Source organism: Mauremys reevesii, linkage group 11, assembly GCF_016161935.1.
Source record: "Mauremys reevesii isolate NIE-2019 linkage group 11, ASM1616193v1, whole genome shotgun sequence".
Classification (NCBI taxonomy): domain Eukaryota; kingdom Metazoa; phylum Chordata; order Testudines; family Geoemydidae; genus Mauremys; species Mauremys reevesii.
The window spans coordinates 45,014,786-45,038,804 of record NC_052633.1 but is presented as its reverse complement, the minus strand read 5'-3'; the positions used below and the strand labels follow the sequence as shown (position 1 = coordinate 45,038,804).

At 39.0% G+C, this 24,019-nt stretch overlaps 1 protein-coding gene and 1 long non-coding RNA gene across 2 annotated transcripts in view; one reads left to right on the top strand and one right to left on the bottom strand.

Annotated features, from left to right (window-relative positions):
* The window catches only part of SLC4A10 (solute carrier family 4 member 10), a 169,356-nt gene that overhangs the window by 102,234 nt on the left and 43,103 nt on the right, over nucleotides 1-24,019 (top strand). The window contains exons 7-13 of the mRNA XM_039494286.1: nucleotides 5,886-5,977; nucleotides 11,728-11,885; nucleotides 14,376-14,463; nucleotides 15,632-15,778; nucleotides 18,422-18,522; nucleotides 21,979-22,153; nucleotides 22,341-22,474. Of these exons, the coding sequence (XP_039350220.1) occupies nucleotides 5,886-5,977; nucleotides 11,728-11,885; nucleotides 14,376-14,463; nucleotides 15,632-15,778; nucleotides 18,422-18,522; nucleotides 21,979-22,153; nucleotides 22,341-22,474 (895 nt within the window). The remainder of the gene's footprint in view (nucleotides 1-5,885; nucleotides 5,978-11,727; nucleotides 11,886-14,375; nucleotides 14,464-15,631; nucleotides 15,779-18,421; nucleotides 18,523-21,978; nucleotides 22,154-22,340; nucleotides 22,475-24,019) is intronic.
* Nucleotides 21-24,019, bottom strand: part of LOC120374514 — a 35,538-nt gene continuing 11,539 nt past the window's right edge. Inside the window, exons 2-3 of the long non-coding RNA XR_005586130.1 lie at nucleotides 2,826-2,895; nucleotides 21-276 (exon numbers count right to left, since the gene is read on the bottom strand). This is a non-coding gene — a long non-coding RNA (uncharacterized LOC120374514). The remainder of the gene's footprint in view (nucleotides 277-2,825; nucleotides 2,896-24,019) is intronic.

Genomic DNA, 24,019 nt, shown 5'->3' with positions numbered 1-24,019 from the left:
GACATAGAGCAGCTGAATGAATGTGGCTTTTGCTGTGGCTAATGGGCTGTAGTTGTGGCTTGTCCATGATCCTACTGCTTAGGTCCCCACCATTCCCATTGATCCAATCACAATATTGCCAACCCCAGGCATTCAAAAATACTGAGTCAGACCCCCTAGAATTAAGCACATTGCATTCTCTTTATTTGCTGTCTGGATTTTCAGCCTGTAGGATCCACTTTGCATTTTCAGATTTTCTCCTTGGGCTAGCATCTTACTGTTTTACTTAAATGAAGGCTGTACCATACATAGAAAATAAAAAATAAAGTCTTGTGTTAGCATGCAAAAAGAACAAAAGCCATTCACAAACTCCACATACTGACTAGGGCCTGTTGTGTTTCCTGTAGAGTGCATTTCTGTTCCCACAGGGAGTTATTAGACACAATTGTTAAAGCAAGTGTTTAGACCATTAAAAATTTGAATCACATTAGCTGGTTAGAGGCTCCCAAGCTGTCTACATTTTGAGTTGTGGGGGTGATTCCCATCTTGAGAATTCATACTCACTGTAGCTCTTCTAGAATCTTAGAAATAGAGGGCTGGAAGGGACCTCGAGAAGTTACCAAATCCAGCTCCTTGTGCTTTGGCAGGGCCAAGTAAACATAGATCATCACAGACAGGTGTTTGTCCAAACTGTTTTTAACCTCCCCCCCCAATACTGGGGATTCCACAACATCCCTATTCCATAGCATAACTACCCTTATAGGTAAAGTTTTTCCTAATATCTAACCTAAATCTTTCTAGCTGCAGATTAAGCCTATTACTTCTTGTCCTTCTTTCAGTGGACATGGAGAACAACTGATCACCCCCCTCTTTAAAACAGCCCTTAACTTATTTGAGACTATCAGGTCCCCCATCAGTCTTTTTTTCTCAATACTAAATATGACCAGTTTTTCTAATCTTTCCTTATAGGTCAGGTTTTCTAAATCTTTTATCATTTTTGTTGCTTCCCTCTGGACACTCCAATTTGTTCACATCCTTCCTAAAGTGTGGTGCCCAGAATTGGACACAGTACTCCAGCTGAGGCCTAACCAGTGCCAAGTAGAGCGGGACAATTACCTCCCATGTTTTACATGCGATATTCCTGTTAATACACCCCAGAATGAAATTAGCCTTTTTTTGCAGCTGCATCACATCGTTGACTCTCTTTCAATCTGTGATCCACTATAACCCCCAGATCCTTTTCAGCAGTACTTCCACCTAGCCAATTATTTCCTCTTTTATAGGTGTACATTGGATTTTTTCTTCCCAAGTGTAGTACTTTGCACTTGTTTTTATTAAATTTCATCTTGTTGAATTCAGGCCAATTCTCCAATTTGTGAAAGTCATTTTGCATTCTAATGTTGTCTTCCTAAGTGCTTGGAACCCCACCCAACTTGGTGTCATCTGCAAATTTTATAAGCATACTCTTCACTTTGTTAGCCAAGTCATTAATGAAAATATTGAATAGTACTGGAGTCAGGACTGGTCCCTGTGGAATACCACTAGATGCACCCTCCCGGTTTGACAGGAAACCATTGAATAACTAGTCTTTGAATACAGACTTTCAAACAGTTGTGCACCCACCTTTTAGTAAATTAATCTAGACCACATTTCTCTAGTTCACTCATGAGAAAGTCATGGGACAGTGTCAGTGTCAAAAACCTCACTAAAATCAAGATATAACACATTTACTACTTCGCCCTATCTACTAGGCTAGTAACCAACCGAATTTCCTTGTTTGACAGGGCTATTCCTTATCACCCTATTATCCTCCAGACGCTTACAAATTTATTGTTTAATAATTTGTTCCAGTATCTTTACAGCTATCAAAGTTAGATAGACCAGTCTATAATTCCCTAAGCCCTCTTTGTTTCCCTTCTTAAAATTAGATCTGATGTTTGCCATTTTCATGGAGAAAGAGAGCTAGAGTGTAGCTGTGGCAGCACAAGTGGTGGGAAGGGCTAGCTGTCCTGAGTACATGCCTAAGGTCTTGGATGGGTACAAACCTGGGGCAGGTAGCCACTCTATCAGCTTGCGCTGCTGCAGCAACATTCTATTTTTAGCATGCTAGCTCCACAGAAGCTATAGCAGGTATTTTTCCTTGAGCTGGGAATTACACCCCCAGCTCAATGGGTAGGTATACACTTATGTGAAGTTTGAGTCTGCACTATAGGAGTTATAACAATCTGCACAGTGGGTCCATGTTGCTCTGGGTTGTAGGGCATGATTTTATTTCTCTTGCCAAACATCTCTGCTCCCATTTACTCCATCTTTGTACAAGGGCCAGAATTTAATTAAAGAATTGCATTTCAGCTTTCACTTTATGGAATAACAATACAGATGTAAATACTAAGTTATGAAAAAAACGTTTAGCTTCTCTCCCTCTGTCTCTCTCTCCCTCTAGCATACAAAATGTGTATGCTAATATCTGTAATTATACATGTTTCCTGTTTGCCTAGAAAACTAAATAATGAGCATTCAGTCCATTTCACATAATCCCAAAAGCATTCTTCCCTGAATTTGAGGAGATTATAGATCTTAAATTACAAATCTAAATTTTACATTCTCTTGCACCCTTATGATCCCAACCAAATCATGGGGGTTGTGTGGGTATAACTGAGTGCAGACTCTGGCCCAGACATTTTGCAACACGTCTCTCTTCTGTGTTACATATGCTTACTAGTTGTGAAATTCTTCCCTGAGTAATGTAAACCACTGGAGATTTTTGTATTGCATTTATTCTTCATGCAGTCTAACTCATGTGCATACAAAGCCCAACTCTATTTAAGGGTACCTTTAGCACTTACCAAAGAGCTTAAGTGTGACGTAAGTGGTGCAAAGGCTTTCTGCTGGGCCTCTCCACAGGGGTGCATTTCACTTTAATAGAATGTGAAAAGAAAAGAAAATGCAGTACAGAGTCACCAGAGTGTTTTACATTTCATTATTGAAATCACCAGAATGGTGCAGAAATTGTATTCACATACTGTGGTTCTATAATCCAAAGAAGTTGAACACTATTGTCTAGGAGGATTATGGTCCAAAATGATTCTAGTATATTGCTACATATCAAAATCCAATTTTTTAAAGCATGAAAACATAGTAATATGCAGTAATATATAGTATGAAGGGTATGAAATTGGTATTTTTAAAGTTACAGTTATAATTTTGAGACTAGCAAATTGAATGGCAGCTAATTAAGTTTGCCCATTCATAACTGAATATTTATAACTAGTAGTGGGAGAACCGTTTGGAAAAATTGTAGATGTTCCCCTGAAATATTTGTATAGATTAGAATTCTCTTAAAATCCCTTGTTTATTTGTATAGATTAGAATTCTCTTAAAATCCCTTGTTTTATGGGGAATTTTTCAGATTATAATAATCCATTAATCTTCATCACATGAAAGTAAAATTAAATATCTCAGAATTGTAACCTGCTTGCTTAGATGCATCTGCTAGAGCACTCACTCTTTTTGTCCCTCTCTGTCTGGAATAGAATTGATCAAATATCAGAATTTTCATCTCATCATAAATTTCAATATTTTCAACCTTTGTTTTTGCAACATGGACATTCTCCTGTGGAAAACTTTGATTTTGTGGAAGTCACATTTTCTGTCCAGTAATTGTTGCAACAGAAAATCCCTGTCAGCTCTGCATTGGAACACTCATTGATTGTGGCAGAAAGCTGGCCATTTATTCTTTGTCCAGGGTTAAGGTATTTCTATAGTCAGGGCTGGCTCAAGGGTTTTTGCCGCCCCAAGTGGCAAGGGGAAAAAATAATAATAAAGGCCGCGATTGGCGGCAGCTCCACCGCGCCGCTTTCTTCTTCGGTGGCTATTCGGTGGCAGGTCCTTCCCTCCGAGAGAGACCGAGGGACCCACTGCCGAATTGCCGCCGAAGAGCCCAACATGCCGCCCCTTCCCCTTGGCCGCCCCAAGCACCTGCTTGCTCAGCTGGTGCCTGGAGCCGGCTCTGTCTTTAGTTCCCCACAGGACTTGATCCTGCAAATTGCTTAGTTTTTTCTGATGGCAGCTGAGCATATTTAGGGGCAGATTTAGGGACCTAAAGATGCAGCGGGGATTTTCAAAAGTGCCTAAAAAAGGTTAGCTGCTTAGCTCTGGAGTACCTAAGTATGTGCAACTGTAGGCACCTAAATACCTTTGAAAATCGTAGCAGCTTGCAGGGTTGGGCCCTTTATTTCTTGAGATGCTCCTGATTTTTATTTCAATGTCTCTCACCATTACTAGACATCTCATTTGCTGCTAGGCTTTCAGTTGTCAGGCCTTCTTTTATGCACCCCTTAGATACCCAGAGTTTTCTTTCTGTGACTATGTTCCCCAATTTTTTCCCTTTCTGACATGCCACTTCCCACCCAATCAGTTCAACATTTTTCACCCAAGGTATTTATGTGTGTCTCTCCCTCCCCTCCAAGTCCTTTACATTTTACAGATTGATTTGAGATAGGATTTACTCTAATTCTCACAATCAAACCAAAGGAATGAAATGAACTGTTCTTTCCCTTCCCATTCCCTCCCTTCTCTTCCAGAGGGAGCTGAGTGTCCACATTAATTAAAATATATTTTAAATATATGGATGGATATTTTTCTCCTTTACATGCCCTTCTTCGATTACCTACTACTCTCCTTGCACCTTCAGTGGCAAAACCCGACTATTTTACTGCAGTGCTATTATTCACACTTAGTCAGTCTTCCCCTACAAGAATATTAGTTTCCTGTAGCCTTATAGCTTGTTGTTTGTTTGTTTGTTTGTTTGTTTGTTTTGGAGACCTGTAAAACAACTTTTAAGTAATAATGTTTGTCCTTCTTCTTAAATGGCTAAGAGTACTCGAGTCAGTTGAAATTAATAGATAACTGACTATAACTAGAAAAGCAAAGGACAATATTCAAATGAGAAGATGGAAAATGCTGCAAGTCACACCAGGCTGAGAACCACACATCAGTACTCATTGCGCTGGTCTACATAAGACTGTAAGAGCCATATTTCCACAAGACCATTGTGCTATACGCACACTAGTCTAAGGCCTTAATCCAGCAAACATATACTCCCATGTATAACTTCATTCATGAGCAATCCCATTGGCTTCACTAGCACTACTAATGTGAATAAACTCATGCATGTGTTTGTTTGCATGATTATGGCTTATGTTTGAACACTTCCTCTTATCTTGAGCAATTCTAATTTTTATAAATATTTTGTGTTTCTTCCGCCCTGGATTTTATTGGAAATTTCTTCATTTAAAAGTTTTGTTTTCCATTTCAATATCTTACTTAACCATTTACACCTTTTTTTGGAACAACCTAAATTTCAATACATTTATTTTTCATAACGATACTTTATTCTAGCTTTGATTGTCATGCTAGTTAATGCCCATTTACACACATGAGGAAATTTATATACGTGGGGAGTCCCCTTTGATTCACTACTCACATGGGCAAGTGTTTAGGACTGAGACCTAAAATTGGCAGCTCCTCACATTGCTTAGGAAATTTCCTTGCTGCTGGGACTGTTTTTTGAATAAGGATTTTTTAATGGAGTAACAACTCTTAACAGAACTTATACACTGTGAATGGCACAAAAAACTGTCCTCACAATATTCACCAGTAGGTTTAAATTTTTCTAAAATGGATTCTCCCATCACTAGCTGCAGCTAATGAATGTTATGTCTGTTGAGAATTTGTCTGTTGTTCTAAATAAGTCTTTAATTTCACTTCCATGCTTACATTCTCATACACATGCAGAATGAAACATATGTGATACTCTAATTTAATTCTAACACTTGTTTCATAGAATGCTTCTGTAGTAATGTAAATAATTGTTAGTATTCTGTAATAACAATATTTTTTTTTAGCAGGTCAGATTGTTTCCCCACAGTCTGCTCCCGCCTGCATTGAAAATAAAAATGACGTGAGCAGAGAAAACAGCACTGTTGACTTTAGCAAGGTAAGCATTTATTGACTGTGAAAAGAGCCTTCTGACTGGCAAGTAGAAATTTTAAATAAAAAGAGTGGTTTGTGTTAATCAGAGAAAGCTCTAAAGATGTTTCACTTCAATATTATACATTGTCACATGTCAGTGCCACAAAATACATATGTTGCACCTACAATAAAGAAGGTTTTAAAATGTTTCCAATAAAACATTGTTAAAATATTGCTAACAGGCAATCACATTCCAGGAGCTTAGACACACTTTTCATTGCATAACACTGTAAGGAGGCAACAGATTGTAGGGAGAGGTCTCAGAAATGAGTAAAGGGCTGACTAAGTAGGAAAGTAATTCAGATTGCTTATCATTCAGACTTAGCATGTGTTCTCTTGTGGGAATAATGTATATATTAAAATGTGCTTTCTGTAACCTGCTTTTGTGGATTCTGTGTGTCTGAAGAATAATTTGCTTTTGTTAAACATCTATAACTTCATAACGTTGTGTTATGCCAAGATATTTCAATGCACTTTACAAAGTTGTATAGTAGTTCAGTAGTATGGTTTTTAATGACAAACTAATAATAGAAAGCAAGGAAACACAAACTCATCTTCAGTTTTGGTATAAAAAAATGTCCCTCATTTTTGGAGAAGGTGCTACATACCTAAAACAAACTTTCACATTAGGTACAGGCATGAGATAGGCATGCCAGCAACAGATGACTTCAACTGGTGCTTGGGTGAGTAAGAGTTGAGCAAATCAGGAAAGGTTATTAGAACCAAAATTCTAAAGGGATTTATACAGTTAGTGAAGAATGGCAATTTGAATCCGTTGTGGAATCTGACTGCCAGTCAGTATAATTGAGCCAGCACTAGAATTAAGTGCTCGCTCCATCTGGTGCCAGACAGAATCTTTGCAGCAGCAGTTTGTACCAGCTGAAGTCTGTCAGCTTTGTGTACAGGGGCTAGGAGACCATTAAAAAGGGCAGTACAGTTGTCTATGTGGGATAAAACAAAGACGTGAAAAGGACCTTTGCATACGAAGAGAGAGAGATGAGGCAGCACTCTGGCTGTCTTTCTACACTGGTTATAAGCAGGTTTAACTACAGCAGAGACATGTAATTCAAATTGGAGGCCAGTACTAATCCTTTAAATACATAAAAATATGTATCAGTAAACAAATGTATTCCTTTCTAGAGTACAACATTTTTATTCAATGTTGTTTTTAAAAGTGTTAATTGGTGCAAACTAATATTCATATTTTTTTTTGGTGAATGTTCTGTGTATTGAAATGTAACATCTATTGAAAAGGGTAACAATAAAAATAGATTTGTCTAAATAAAGTTTTAAAAGAACAGCGATGAGACCAACAGCAACCTGGAGAACACTACACAACTTCATGTAATGCTTTTCTCACAGTTCTCCACAGCCATTTTGAAATTTGAATGCCAGAACCCCCTGAACTCATAGTTGTGGGTCTTTAATTCCACAGCTTTCAAAATCAGACTCTGTTTTCTAGGTATGTTTTCACGCTGAAGGAAAATGGAGACAGCAGATTTTGAAACTTCATTCACCAGTTTTACACTGATGTGATATCACTGACTTCACCGGAACTGTTCTGGATTCTCACTGGTGTGAGCAGTGGTGCTGGAACAAGAGGTGCTGGGGGTGCTGCCACACCCTCTGGCTTGAAATATTAATAACAAACACCATGGTTTCCACCATCAGCATGCCCACTATAAAAATTGTTCCTGCACCCCTGGGTGTAAGAGGAGAACAAGTTCCCACCTTTCTAGCTAGTAGTTGTTTCATGAAGTAGGAAGGAGACAGCTTTTGTTTACATTAATAAAATGGCTTCCTGGAATTTTAACTAGAAGACTTTTTGCTCACTGTCTTTTATATAGTTTAGTTTATCCTCTTAAGCCTGTATATTTAGGGATATAGTCTGCCATGATAAGTGCCAGTATAGTAATTTCTGACAGCAGTAATTGGATAACATGCTTAGACAGAGGGGAAAGTAATGTTATGCAGAGCACACAAAGGGCTTGTCTGCATGGTGTGGCAAAGTGCACTAGAGGGGTGTGATTTCTAACGTGCACTGGAATGCTGCCTGCAAACTGCCCTCTAAAAGGTTCCTACTTCACAATAATGGAGTCTCATTTCAAAGAGGACTATGTTAATGCAAACGTAGGTACTTTTAGAGTGTGCCCACAAGGTCTATATGGAGCATGATGCATTAGCGTGCTCGGCAAATCACACCCCTCTAGTGCACTTTGCTAGCGCCATGTAGACAATATTTTTAAAGTACTCCTCCTGAGTATTGTAATTTCTTACTCTGATTTTGTTCCACATATTCATTTCATTTTATCTTCTACAAAAAGCACCTTTGACACCTCGCTTACACTCTGCCCACTAATCCAGCTCCCCAAGGGGTGCTTCTAACATTCCAAACTTCTGAGCAACTTGCCTCCTAAATCTGGATACCAATCCGGATACAGCACAAAGACTGAATTGGTGGTATTGGTAGAGTATATCTTCCTGTTGATGGATAAAGTCAACACTGCAATCTGCCCTTTGAATGCTGCTCAAATGCATCAGACCTCTGTGGATGGCTTAGAGATGGTTAACTTTAAGGGGTTTATCCTGGCCCCCATCCTAGCCCCTGGTGTCAGAGTGGGCTGGGAATGACTGAAGCTCACTGTACTTTCTTTCTTCTCTGCTTCTGATTTACACTACAGGCTGGGCTATTCCCCAGGGAAGTGTTAAAGAGACTGCACCTTTGGCCCCCTCACTTACAACATACCTGTTCTCAGCACAGAAACAGAGCATTTTTTAGTCAAAGCCAGAGTCCATGCTGATACTGTAAGATCTTTCAAAATACATGTGATGCCATTGATTGTGAGATATGATTGATTCAGCTTTGAACTATAACAGGATTGGGTGGGATTCAGTTCTGATATTCCTTCATTGCTGAGCATTCCCAGAAGATGATGTTGAATAGTTGCTCTTCATCTCCACGGGCAGTCTTATGTGGAGTCCTATAGAGTTCCATCTTCTCTCCCCTTCTGTCCAGTGCGCATGGAGCTGTTAGGAGAGTTAATGAGGAGGAATGGGCTGTGGTACCTTCATATGCTGATGAATCACAGTTTTATTTCTAACCTAATCCAGCCAGTCCTATTAAATAACTTTTCCAGTGTCTCACTGAGATTGGGGCATGAATGAAGGCTAGTTGGCTGAAGCTCTTTCTCGACAAAAGTGAGGTGAGACTGGTAGGTTGGAGGAAGCAACTGGAAGGTATAGAGTAGATCCTCTGTCCCCTCAGTGGTGGGTGTGTGCTGGCTGTGAGACTTCACAGTCTAGAGGTATTCTTGGAACCCCAGATCTTCAATGATAATATAGCAGCAGTTTATAGGAAATCCTTTTTTCATTTTCATTTGGCCAGGAGAGTATGACCTTCTTCTTTCACATGTGAAACTTGCCACCATCAATGATGCCTTTCTCACCTCAGATGCATGCTATGTGGGACAACACCTAAGATCCAGTCACAAACCAAAGTTAATGAGGAAAGCAGCAGTCCACCTGCTCTGTGGAGTTTCTTACCCTGAGCACATGACACTAATGCTCCATGATCTGTCCCAGCTGCCTAGTTGTCTCTTGATTAAGTTTAAGGTGTTGATTTTAACCTATAAAGCCATTGGGATCTGCATACTTGAGTGAGTGCCTCTCTCCTCATGTAATATTACCAAACTGCAGGCAACAGAGGAGCTCCAACTGGAATCGCCTCAGTGTAAACTGTTTACCATGAAGGGCTTCCAGTCTTAGATCTTTTGGTCTGAAATATGTCACACTGAAGGGCTCCTCTACTACTCAGATTTTGGGGTACAATAAGGGGTTATTGTTTGGGATTTTGATTTCATCTCTAGTATCAGAGAGGTAGCCGTGTTAGTCTGGTTCTGTAAAAGCAGCAAAGAATCCTGTGGCACCTTATAGACTAACAGACGTTTTGTAGCATGAGCTTTCGTGGGTGAATGCCCACTTCGTCGGATGCAAGAGTCTTGCATTCCACAGGATTCTTTGCTGCTATTTCATCTCTAGTTAGTTATTTTCTGGTTTTGGGTGAGGAGCAGCTGCTGTTTCAGTTTTCTGTGATTGTAATTTTAATTCATGGCAAAAGCCCCTAGAGACAATGCTAGGCAATGTATTTTTAAAAAAATAATAAAAAAGAGAGAATTCTTTTCTCAAGCATCTGCTGAAACTCTGGTGGCTTAGTGCTCTGAAAAAATACTCAGACCTTTCAGTCTACTAGTCCTTAGTCCTTCATGTTGGTTTGTCAGTTGTCTAACACACTGAAGTAACATTCGTGTTATCATAAAGAATGTGTATGCTAGGTTGGGGTAACATTAGAAACATGGCTTTTGGGGTTTGGGGAAATAATAAAATTTTAAGAATATATTTCATAACACAGGCAACTCCATTATGTCTAAATTCTGAGTAAGTGCCAAAGCCATTTGCAAAGAAAACAGTTTTCTAAATATTACTGAAGACTATTTACACTAGTACTGACAGATGGCTGTAAGATAGACATTCAAATGGTCCACTTTAACAGTTTATATTGGATTTGGTCACTGTTGTTGTGTTTAGATTAGTAAAAGGAAAGCAAATGACAAAACCATACTCTGAAATTCTTAGGCAAGACTAGTGCATTATGAAGTCAATTATACATGTTTTATATTGTATTGCTATTATTATTACATAATGACATGTAGAATGGTATTGTGGAAGTAATACATAAATATATGAGTCTGAATATCAGGCAAATAATTATAGACTATATAGAAATAATGGTGCAATCAAGATATATTAAAACTCATTGAGATTGTCAGTTTGATATACACCCAGCACATTTCAAACCTAAAATAAAAAGTTGAATGTTTGTATGTATTTAAGATGGGTCTGACTCTTACCAAAAGCTTGTTCCGTTTGGGCCTTAAGGAACCTTTATATAAGGGATAATCAACCTGTGATGCCATTCAGTAATGGCATGGCTTCTCCATCTCTTCAACATTGAGTACCACTGCTCTGTAGCTTCAAACTTATTACCTCACTTCACTTTTTCGAATACCCTCTCTAGACAGTTATGTTCATAGCTTATTTTCTCATGCTCAGGAGGTTGGAAAACATCTTCCTCCAAGCCTGACAGCAATAGTGCTTTGTGATTTTTGGCTGATTGACACCTTCCTTCTGTGACTGTTTCCTATCTTCCATCTTGTTGGGACTCTAGCATGGCAACCTCATCCACTGAATCCAAGTTTCCTACACGCTGCACCTGCTGTCAAAGCCAAGGCTTTGCCCTCTCATAACTACTGTTAATTAGCATAATAAAGAAGATAGAAGAAAACAAAGTGGTGTATTTCCTGTTAATATTTGCTTTGGCCCTGTAGGTAAAATATTTAGGATACATTAAAAGTTGTTTGTGCAGCGGGATTATCTATATTCCCTTTGTACAGCTGGGCAAATGCTAAAGACTGATAGTTATTCATATTACCAAGAAGCATTCGTTAATTTCTCTTTTTAAACTTATTCAAGAGAAGAGAACACTGCAAGTAGACTGGTTAAAAGAACTCAGGCAGCTGTTCGTATGTTAGATGGTGACCGAGTGAAGATACTCTGTGTCAATGAAATAGAGAGAGATTGTTGTGTACTTTAGTTTTTCAAACAATATATCAAGCCCTTTCCTTTGAACTTTGCTGCTGTTATTCTTTTAATTATTAGGTTGACCTACACTTTATGAAAAAGATACCTCCTGGAGCTGAAGCGTCAAATATTTTAGTTGGTGAACTAGAGTTTTTGGATCGTGCCGTAGTTGCTTTTGTTAGATTGTCCCCTGCAGTATTGCTTTCAGGACTAGCTGAAGTTCCAATTCCAACAAGGTAAGTAGAGATTGTGCTAAAAATATAGATGGTAGTTTATTCCATTTCACATTTTTCTGAATTGCATCACTTGTGGATGTGGATGGGAATCGTCCTTCAGCCCTGTTTTTTTATCCAGTTATGAATTGAATTATTACCTTATAAGAGGGGCAGGCACCTTTCCTTTCTTCCTTTAAATAATGAATACGTAGGTTAATTATTGCACCTGAGGCCTGTGTGCACTTCTTAGAAGTAGAAGCAGAAGTGCACTGTTTCTGAAACCATGATGAACAGATTAGCATATTTGAATTACAAACATTTCAGATGAATTGCTAAGAAACTGAAGACGTAAACAGCAAAGAGGTTGATCAGGTTACCTGGGAGCTATAATTGTTTGCATACTCCTGCATAACTTTTCCTGGAGGGAGAAATGACAAAGGAAATAAATACACTGGTATAAAAGATAGAGCCCATTCCAATTCTTTATTAACATAGCATTGTTCAAGAGCAATAGGCATGGGGGCAGACAGCTGAAAAAGAGAGAACTGAAAGGGGTGGTTGGATTCCAGTACCCACAAATTTCACCACTGCTTCTCCCATAGTTTGTTCTCCGTGATTAGCCCCCTTCCCTTTGCTTCCTTGGATTTGACTTGTATTCTCCCTTTCAGGGGAACCTGGAAGAGGGGAGAAATTAATTCTAGCTTTTTATTTTATTGTAAAAGCTAGAATTAATTTCTATTTTATTTAATGAAGTAAAAGGGGGGGGGGGGAGAAATTTCCCAGGAAACTGAACATTGAGGATGCTACCACAATATAAACAATGATGTGCTGATACAAAATGTAGTTATTTGTGAAAAATTAGAACTAAGTGGGATTAATACATTAATATATTAATTAATATTTATTTAGACATTATTAATTAGTTCCTTTTAATATGAGGGCCTAATTGTGGCCCAACTAATGTGGTGATGCAGAGTCATTGTGGGTAGCAGAATGGCCAGGGAAGGATTTGCACAGCCACCACATTGCCTTCTTGCACAGGTAGGCACAAAATGGGCCGTGGAGTGGGCAGAGCCTTAACGTCACCCCACTAATGTGCCATATAGCATAACTGCACCAATGCACCGGGCACAGAACAGAAGCAGTCTACTCCCTTATTCAAGCAGTAAGGAAACCAGGAGGGAGATTGTGACTCTTGGCGTCACAGCAGTGCAGTGCCCATTGCTCTGAGCTGATGGCAAAATCATGAGTGTTCTGGATGATTATTTGTTCAAGAACTCAGGCTAGAAGTGCTCTTTTCATCATTCATTCTTTGCCATTTGCTCATTTTGAACAGAGCAGAAACAAAACCATGTGAGTTGGGTGACCAATCACACTCTGACTATTCATTATGAATTGACCACCCCATAGTAAAAAGTGTTCATATAAATACTTGGTGAATACTTATGAATACAAGTATATTCACTGAATTCAGTTTCTGAGTGATTTGCAAGGAGATAAAAAGGCTAAATTCTTAATGGATAATTAGATCAGCTCTCATTGGGTTTGTTATTTAAGTAAACATGAACTTGGAAAACAAATCTGGCTGATGGTTGGCTAACTAGCAAATATATATATGTGTGTGCACTTATATGGCCATACACGGATGAAAACTCCACATACTGCAACTTCTTTATACAACTTGGCTCAAGAGCTGGTCAAAATATGGCGAGTATGGTCTGCAAAAAATGGGGAAAAGCTTCTCAAAATTTTTGATGAAAATTCAAAAACATTTTTGTTTCTGAAACTGAAAATGTTTTGGGGTTTGAGTTTTCCAGTTTCTTCCCCTGACCCTTTTCTATTTTTCATTTTGCTGCTAGTAAAAAAAGTTGGGGTATTTTTTTTATTGATTGGGAAAATTAAAGAAAACTTTCTATGAACAATTTATATTTTTAAAAAATCATCGTTTTTTTGTGAGAAAAAAGTTTAAAATGATTTTTTTTTTACAATTGCTCTATTGGGCAACCCTGTGAGCTCTTGGCAGAACATCCCATAGTTCCGATACTTGGAAATAGATGTATAAGGAATAGCATAGAGGAGAACTAGAATCCTCTTAAATAAAAGACACAGTGAGAAGACAACAATACTTATTTCCCACCCTTTGTGTGTGTGTGTCTGTCTGGGGATAGGGTATCTTCCATAATTTTGCAAAAATGCTGCATGCTTCTGTCAAAAATACTTTTGCCTAATTTTTAGGATACCCACAATTTAATTGCATGTTTGAGGAACCTAAGTGAGTTTGGGTATTTAAAGCTATTCAGGCCATCCCCTTGCATAACACACATTTATGTAATGTTTTGTAATTGTATCTCCAATTTTAAATTACTGTGTAAGGATATTTAGAGAGAGGCTATTTCCCCCACTTCAGATATTACTTCTTCTAATCAATTTTATGAACTTTTCTGTGTTACATGATGTCAGTTTAAGTTTTCCATTATTGAAATATCTGTTTTTTGGCTTTGTTATGTGCAGATTTTTGTTTATTCTTCTGGGACCACTAGGGAAGGGCCAACAGTACCATGAGATTGGAAGATCAATTGCAACACTAATGACAGATGAGGTATTTATTGATTAACTGTAGTTTGTACAGTTATTTCGAACTGAGGATGACCCCAAACCAAAAAGTTAACCAGATTCACAGCCCATATGTACTCCTGAAATACTCTGCCAACCTGCCTAATTAATGGGAACCCCCATAGTTTTAAGTCAGTCTTTGAGAAACTGTCTTTAAAGGAAACAGTTGGCAACTACACCTCTACCCCGATATAACACGACTCGATATAACACAAATTCGGATACAACAGAGTAAAGCAGTTCTCGGGGGGGGGGCTGCGCACTCCAGCGGATCAAAGCAAGTTCGATATAACACAGTTTCACCTATAACGTGGTAAGTCTTTTTGGCTCCCGAGGACAGCGTTATATTGGGGTAGAGGTGTACATCCTGATGTTCCCCTATAGCTAATAAATGTATAGGTCTGTGAAGTCATTTGCAGAGTTGCTGTAACATTTTAATGAAAATATTGTCTATAACTGACCTACCTGCAGGCTTCCTAACACTCCTAGGTGACTAGATAGCTGAGGTTCACTACCCTCAGGCACTTACTTTTGTCTCTGAACCCTTGTATTTTAGCATTTTCATTTTGTGGTGTAAGGTTCAACACCTTGATTATATTCCTGCTGCTCCTGCTGCTGTAGCCAAAGACACAGACATGCTTTTTTGATCTATCTGGCTTTTTTCAATAAAGTTGCATGGATGTAACCAAAGATAAGATTTGAGCTTCCAATTGGAACATAGTTTAACCATTCTTATGATGTGCAAAGAGAATTAGAATCCAGTTTATAATCCCATGGCTGTGATGGTTAGAGGAAGTAACTTTTATCATTGAAGTAAGGAGATAGGTGTTGAGATACAAAATTCACACTCACAGATCAGATCTATTGAATAGGAAGATGCCATTTTTACAGAGTCACTTTTCAGTGGAACCAACCACACATTTTTTAAAACTGTAAGATACTTGGAAAATTCCGCAATCTTGAAGGGTGCTTTCCACACTGGCTATCTTACTGGAAACTACAGCTGGTTCAAAACTGTGGTTCATTTTAAAATTGGGGAAATAAATAAGTTGCATACCATGGAGGAGAAGTGGATATCATGAAGGATTTTACACTCTTGTTTACATATAAAATGAGACTCTCTCTTGTATTTCACTTTTTGTCTCCTTTAACAGGTATTCCATGATGTTGCTTATAAAGCTAAAGATCGTAATGACTTGGTTTCTGGAATAGATGAGTTTCTTGATCAGGTTACAGTTCTCCCTCCTGGAGAATGGGACCCAACAATTCGAATAGAGCCACCCAAAAATGTTCCCTCTCAGGTATGCACAGTGCAAAATTAGAGTTTCTAAAAGTTTAGTGGACTAGAAATGTTGTAAGATAAAGTCATTTATTAATCTACTCTGACAATACATGTAGGCACCTGAAGTATGAACTTCCATGCATTGCTTTGCTGTTTAACTTACTCAAACTGACCCTTGACTGGCAAGAACAATTCTCTGCGGTGCTGAAACTGTTGTTCATACTTAGTTCAGTTCCAGGCCTCTCCTGAGCAGAGACAAATAGTTGTATGAAATAGAACAAAACAAGTGCATTGATTTTGACTTTGTGTTACTTAGATACTAGAGTGACAGGTGCATTAGCAGTATCTGAGAGAGAAACTGCTCTCCAATAGATCACATACTCATTTAATTATTTTGTGGGTGTAAAATGTCTGTTGTTCATTTCTAAGCTGATCTAGTGATTTTTAAAAAAATCTAAAGGTCTTTTGTTCATGTAATCCTCTCTGGGCAAATTATGCTTTTATCTGTGTGCTGCTTATTCTATAGGAAAGCAGCCATAAGAGCCCTAATATCAATAATAGGATATCAGTAACAGAAAACAAAATGCTGTACACATTCCCCCACCCCGGGGAGAGGATGAAAAAATAACACGTGGCAGATGTTAGTCACGTTGCTTAATGCACTACTGGAAGGCACAGAGATATTATGTTGAAGAGCACTGTACAAGAACCTATATACAGTAGTATAGACTAGAATAGTAGGTGTAAATCATGGTTTTGGATAAAACAATCACTTTATTACTTACTTCAAAGGACATTGGTTGCCTAGTTTTCAAAGGGCAGGACTGTAAAAGCAATGATACAGTTTTACTCCTACTATGGTCCTTGTTGCACTTCAAATAAGAGATCAGTAAGGTAAGTAAACTCACTTTAAGATTGAAGCAAAGGAGAGAAATTGGTACAAGATCTCTATTGTCCACAGAAATGTTTAATAAATGAGAATGTTGTGAAGCCATCATTACTCTGCAGAGACAAGATATTTTAAATGTTTTTTTTTTTAAACTGTGACCTCAGCCTCCCTAGAGACACGTCATTTTCACCAGGATAGGTGTAAGCAAGTCCAGGAATAAAGGAATATTTTTGTTCAAACTAGATTGTGTTCTTAAACTTAGTTAATTGTTACTGCATGTTCAACAAATGGTTAAATGGCTTTTAAAATGCTATCTACTTTTCTGCTGTTTGATTATAATTGTACTGCATTTTAAATTGTTTGGCACCTCAAGCATCTCGGCAAGGGAATGCTTGTCACATAAATATTATTTTGTTTATTGTTATATTCAAGATATGGGTCTGTTTTTGCTGAGTTGCTGGTTTTAAGTGGAAATATAATGACCTAGAAAGAGAGAATGGATACAAAACATCCTGGTCTGTTGTTGATTTAAAAAAATTTTTTGTCACAATTTCCTTGGACCCAATTTTGTATATATATATATTTTACAACAAAGGAACCCTTTATGGTATTTTCATATATATGATTCTTCCACACCTTATGGGTGCAACACCATGACAAAGTTTGGGAAACCGTTGATATTGATTTACAATTATTGCAGCACTTAAGGGTTCAACTTCTAGCCACAATGGGCCAAGTCTACGGGACAGAGCCTTAAGGACAGGTAGATCCACTGCGCACTGAGCTAAGCAATTCTGGAATGGGGAAGGGGCTGAGATGAGTCATACTTGCTTCATAGGAGGTGGATGTTTCTCTGCTAGCAGGGAGATAGAGACATAAAGTAAATGAAGTCCTCAGCCCCTTCTACACCCAAGTAACCCAATCTCTTCTGTACCTGTGCTGGGAGTTACTGCAGACCTTAGCGAAAAAGGGGAGAGAGGGAGTCAGGAATATATATATGGAGGGGGGGTCTCTATTTGTTTACATTAAAAACAGTGGAATAGTCACAGGCGACCTGCATAGCTGTGGAGCAAGGGATTGTCCTCCAGCCCTGACTGACCCTTTTGTCCCTCTCTTGTTAATAGCAGCAGTCCCTTTGATCCCTCCCTGCTGTGGGACAGAGGTGATATCCCAACTGACTTGTTATTTGCTGCAGGTGGTGGTCAAGATGGAGCCAGGGTAAACTAGCCTATTCAATAGCCTGTGTGTCTTCCTGGTGTCAGTAACACCCTATCTGGGACATGAGTCCAGCTTCTAGCCCGTGCCCACACCTGGACTTTGCTGTGCCTTCCTCCTGAAGAGAAGCAGCTTGCCACTGGAGAGAGCCGTTAACATGGCTACCACAGAGAGCTCTACTGCCTGAAACCATCTCACTTCCGGCTCTACTGCCTTCTCTACTCCTGCGGAGAGAGGGTTGCTTTGGAAGCTTAGAAGCAGTGCTACTAATTGAGCCTCAGTGCTACTACAGCCTACTGTTTGCAAGTTGCTTCTCCTGGGTCATAGCACCCTGACCTATTTGGAGGCAGCACAGCTTCATTCAAATGACAACACCCCACAGAATGGACACACACACATATAATTCTGTAAATGCACATCCCTTTCACTTCTGCATAGAAACGGAAAAAGATACTCTACAGGAAAAATACCTGACCGCGCCACATGCCTACTTGTGTCCTTTGCTAAAACTGCATTTTTGGGTGAAACTCAATAGAAAATGTCTTTTCTTTCTTCTAGGAGAAGCGCAAGATCCCAGGAGTGCCAAATGGAACAGCAGCTCACGGGGACCCGGTACCACTAGGAGGACACAGTGGACCAGAATTGGAACGGACTGGAAAGTTAGTGGAAAATTTGATTACATGTGATATTTTTTTAAGCAATATACTTCCAAAAAGAAGTCTAATGGCCTGATTCTCTCTCAACTATACTGATATATCATGTCACTGAGTTCACTGTAATAGAGTTATTCCTAATTTATGTATCTCTAAATGAGTGGAGAAACAGGCACTTAGTTGCTAATTTGCACTATTAGTTATCTATGGAATGTTTTCTACTCTCTTTATTTAATGTAAGATTCTTTCTCAATAATATATGATGGTCAAGCCACTGGAAATCATGATTAATGCTGCTTGTTCTGTATAGTGTGGAAGAAGTCTGCTCTCATTTGTGATGAAAACTTAGACTATTTTCTAGTTGAGCATGTTTAGGGGCAGAGTTGTGCAGCCCTGGCTTTTCTTTAAACACACTAGGCCAAAATATTCAGCTCCAGTTGACATGAATTATTGTTGTGTGTGCACGTGTCTGAGCACCTAAAGTATACACTTCAGCAGAATTCTTTTCTAATATAATATTTTTAAACACACACACTTTTATTGGACTCACTGGGTGCCATATTGTCAGACAGTAGAACCTCAGAGTTATGAACTGACCAGTCAATCACACGCCTCATTTGGAAATGGAAGCATGCATTTAGGCAGCAGCAGAGATGACCAAAAAAAAAAAAAAAAAAGCAAATGCAATACTGTCCCGTGTTAAACGTATATTAAGTCAATGTTCAGTTGTAAACTTTTGAAAGAACAACCATAATATTTGTTCAGAGTTATGAACATTTCAGAGATACGAACAACCTCCATTCCTGAAGTGTTCATAACTCTGATGTTCTACTGTATATTGTTTTGTCCTAGATGTCATGCACCATATGTCCTTTTCTCTGCATTCTTTTAAGACATACTTGTGCCACCACCCCAACCTTAGGATTGGCCAGAAGATAGTCCCTCCCCTCCAGTCAAACTTAGAACAGCCTCAGGACTGCTCTAAATCATACCTGGCTGTTTATAGCTCAAAGGTCCATTATGATAGGTAGGGCTTGTCAAAGTGTAGTGACACAGCTACACCCACTACATCAGGAGCTAAGGGAAAAGGGGCATCACAGAGGCATCATAGAGGCACCACCATGCCAACGATACCACTCAGGAATTCCTTCTATGCAAGGGAAAGCCACAGGTTTGTTGTTAAACCAGCGTTAGCATTTTTGTACTGCCTGAATGGAGCAAAGCAGATGGATTGTACGAAAGGCTCTAGCTCATAAGTTTAATATATTTATTTATTGAATGTACTTGGTGAAGTACAAACCACAAAAGAAAACACAGTCCTTATCCTGAGAAGATTATATACTACATTCAATTCCAACAAATAATACACTCGAGGCCAGATTTTTAAATAGCAAGGATCAAGATCATGTAAATTTTGTGCTGGGAAATAGGGCATTTGTGCAAGCAAATGTACATTATGATATCCATTTGTGTATGTTCTTATGGTAATACTATGCACAAGTGCAATGTAGGCATGGTAGTGATTGTCTTCCTAGCCTCTGTTTGCCAGAAGCTGGGAATGAGCGATAGGGAATGGATCACCTGATGAATACCTGTTCTATTCATTTCCTTTGGGGCACCTAGCATTGGACACTGTCAGAAGACAGGATACTGGGCTAGGTGGACCTTTGGTCTGAACCCGTATGGCCATTCTTATGTTCTTATGCAAATAATAAAGTAAAACTCTAGCAACTTTAAAAAAAATCTGGGCCTTTGTGACTTTGATGACTGTCAAAAAAGTGTGGAAATAAGTTTGTTTTAAATACACACATCTGTCCTTAGTGGGTTAATGTGCATACACCTCACATAAAAAGTCAGGCGCAAAAAGGATTAGGTTGCAGGGATCAAAGTGAGAGATGATCAAGGCATTGAAAAATGCTTTTGCAGTAGGAATGGAAGCGACTATATTTTAGAAATGTAGAGGAAAAAACAGCAGGCTCTAGTGAGAAACTGGATCATGTGGAATGACAGTGCTGTTCTCATCTGTGTTGGAGAAGAGAAGGGATATGAAGGTTTGGAAGGAAAAAGGAGAGTGTTTGCCATGTTGAGTCTGAAATGGCAGTAGCACAGACAGACACAAATGTCTGAGAGGCATTTGAAGATGCAAGACTTGAATAGAAGTGGAAGGGTTGGAAGTTGATTTGGAAGACATTGACCAAGAGATAATAATTAAAGCCAGGGGACCATCTGAATTAGCCCAAAGGGCGAGATAGTAGAGGAAGAAGCAGAGGGCACTGAGAACAAGATCCTGCGGGACCAACAGTAAAGAGTGGGAAAAGAGAAGACTGCAAGCTGCACTCATCCAAAGAAATTCTGAAAGTTTGATAGCTTGATAGATGTAATCAAGGAGAGAGAGATGTGGAAGTGCTATGACGGAATAGACAACTCTTGCAGAATGGGTGATACTTGAAGTGCTATAGTTAGCTCAGTCTGTTCTGTGTGAAACAGGACCTGCCCTATAACATTTTTACTAGCATCATTTATATAAAAAGTCCCTTTCTGTAAAGGAAAAGACTTTAGACCAGCACGTCAGCTGGTGTAAATCAGTATAACTGTATTCAAGTTAATGGAATTATTCAGGTTTTCCCCACGTGAGGAACTATCATTTGATTTAAAGAACACAATGACATGAGATCAGGAACTGGGTTTATGTATGAGCCAATGCCATTTGAGAACTTTCTTTTTTTGTTTGCTCTCTGGGTTCCGTCTTCCTCAGGGCTACTTTCTGGATTGTCTTGAAGAGTGTGTGTGCCGATGCCTCTTCATCACCACAGAAACTCAGGCAGGGTACTGAATGAGTTATTTATGAAACGTGACTAGACACTATTTGGCCCAGAGACTGTGTGAATCTTACACTATTTATGAAAATGTAGTCTGCTGCTTCCTAGTACTGTACAAAACTCCTTACAGAGGGAAAGAACTCACTAGAAAGCTTCTTTTGAGAACAGATTTTAAATTGTAAATAGCCAGCATATGCTAAATACTGCGTATCTCTGTGAGTAGTTCCATCAATCTCAGTGGACAACTCATGGATCAAAGTAGTACTCAACATGAGTAAAGATGCTAGAGAAGTATTCTAAGGCAGTAGCAGGTGTCAGATGAAAAAGAGGAAGGATAGTTCATTGATTTAGGGCACTAGCTCTGGGACTTGGGAGACCTGCGCTCAAGTTCCTGCTTCCTGTGTGACTCTTGGCAAGTCACTTGTTGTCTCTTGTAACTCTCTGTGAAATGAGGATAATAGCGCTGCCCCACTTCACATCAGTTTTAGGAGGACAAATACTGTAAAGATTGTGAGGCACTGAGATTGGGGGCGCGAGACACAATTACCTTAGATTTCCCATGTACAAGTCTCATAATTCATCCCAGTGGTGAAAGAAAACAGAACTCTTTCTTTCTGTCTTTATTTTTTTCCCCTTTTCTTAGGTTTTTTGGGGGATTGATTTTAGATATCAAAAGAAAAGTTCCCTTCTTCTGGAGTGACTTCAGGGATGCTTTCAGTCTGCAGTGTCTAGCATCATTTTTATTTCTCTACTGTGCTTGTATGTCTCCTGTCATCACGTTTGGAGGTCTGCTGGGAGAAGCAACTGAAGGTCGTATAGTATGTGTTTTACTTTAATCTGAACTTTTAAAACATATTTGCCCTTTTAGGTTTGGGGTTAGAATTTTCTTAATATTACATGTGTCGCCTTGAAAATGTTGTAGTCTGAAACTGCATTGTTACCCACAGTATTGGGACTCTGATAGAAAATTTCTGAAAGTTCAATCTTTTTTTTTTTCACATGTAGAGTGCAATCGAATCTTTGTTTGGAGCATCCATGACTGGAATAGCCTACTCTCTCTTTGGTGGACAGCCGCTTACTATACTAGGCAGCACAGGGCCAGTGCTGGTGTTTGAAAAGATATTATTTAAATTTTGCAAGTAAGTGAAGTAATTTTATTTAAATAAACTTTCAGAGGATATTTTTGATGTACGGGTGTGTATGTGGCTAAATCATCATTATAAATCCCCTGGCAGCATGCTGAAAATTTGCTTATGTGTAATTTAAATTTGATTACCCTTTTCCTGTGTGACTTCATGAACTACATTTTAACTGATGAGAATCTATATAAAATTAGAAATATAACAAAGGGCACAATCCCATGTTAGTCCATGAGAGGTATCTACTCCTCCTAGCATAAAATGAGAAGTCAGGATTTTAGGAAACATTGCTCAGACTTTTAGAGGAACACCTGGAGGATATCCGGTGACCAAAATAAAGGGGACTCTTAATGATAAAAGGTGTTTTTAATTTTTCACTTTAAAACTGTTCTGAAAGGAATCCAAACTCAGATCGGTATTAGATTGTATCTTGGACCAAAATGATTAAATTTAAATCTCATGAATGGAAACTACCCCATAAAATAAGACACATTTCACAGCTTTTCGGCATTTTATCATTCATAACAACATAGTCAGCAGTGCGAAGCTGACAGGTACTGGAGTTGAGCAGCATCTCCTAATCCATGGAATAAATGTAATATAACCTTTTCCCCTGCCCCTGTCTCTTGAAAAAGAACTAAATAAAATGTAACACAAACCTGCACTTATATGCTAATACACTGTAAGGAAGATCCCTCTGCCACAAAATGAGTGAAAATTGTGCCTACATTGTCAGCCAATCGTGGTGGGTTCCTGAGATCCAGGGCCTAATGTGGGCAGATGTCTACCTGTCCTACACATTTCTTGCCATGAGTTCCTTCTGCTCAGTCTGCCTCATTTTTACAATTGGGACTTCTGAGGCAGGAAGGCTTAATGGCAGAGCAAAACCTCCTGATCCTCCTGATGAGCAGGGCAGAGTGGGAGGCCCTGTCCATTCCCGAAGGTCATTCCCTCTCATCTCCATGATGGGAAAAGACCTCCCAGCTCTTCGTGTAGATTAGCTGGGACCAAGATATATGTGGCCCTAGCATGCCCCATGTATGATTATGTACAGCCAGCACAGAGGGTTTTGCTCTAGTTTGTGGATGGAGGGTGAGGGTCTATGTGAATGAGGCAAGACTTTGCGACTATTGTAACCACTATCTTGCTGATCACAACAACTTATTGTCTTGCACTTTTGAAGTTGAAGAAAACAGGCAGATGTAGGGATCTACCACTTCTGCTGCCCACTCAGGATTAGAGTGCATCCAAAGTGTAATCCACGCCTTTGAGGGTGTATTCTCATACACAACTGCCTTTCATTGTCCCCTTTAGTAGCACACTCAGAGCAGAAGAGAATCTGGCTTGAAGACATCTGACTTCATTTCATGAAAGGAAAGAAATTCTGAATTAAAAGGGTCTTCACATTTCTTCACAACTTTCTCTTTTTTATTTAAAAAAAATGTAATTGGGAAATCTTTAATGCATCTAGTTTGTTTTTCAGTTAAACAGTGAGACAGCAAAAAAGAATTCCTGAATTAACTGGGAGCATTAATTACATTTTGA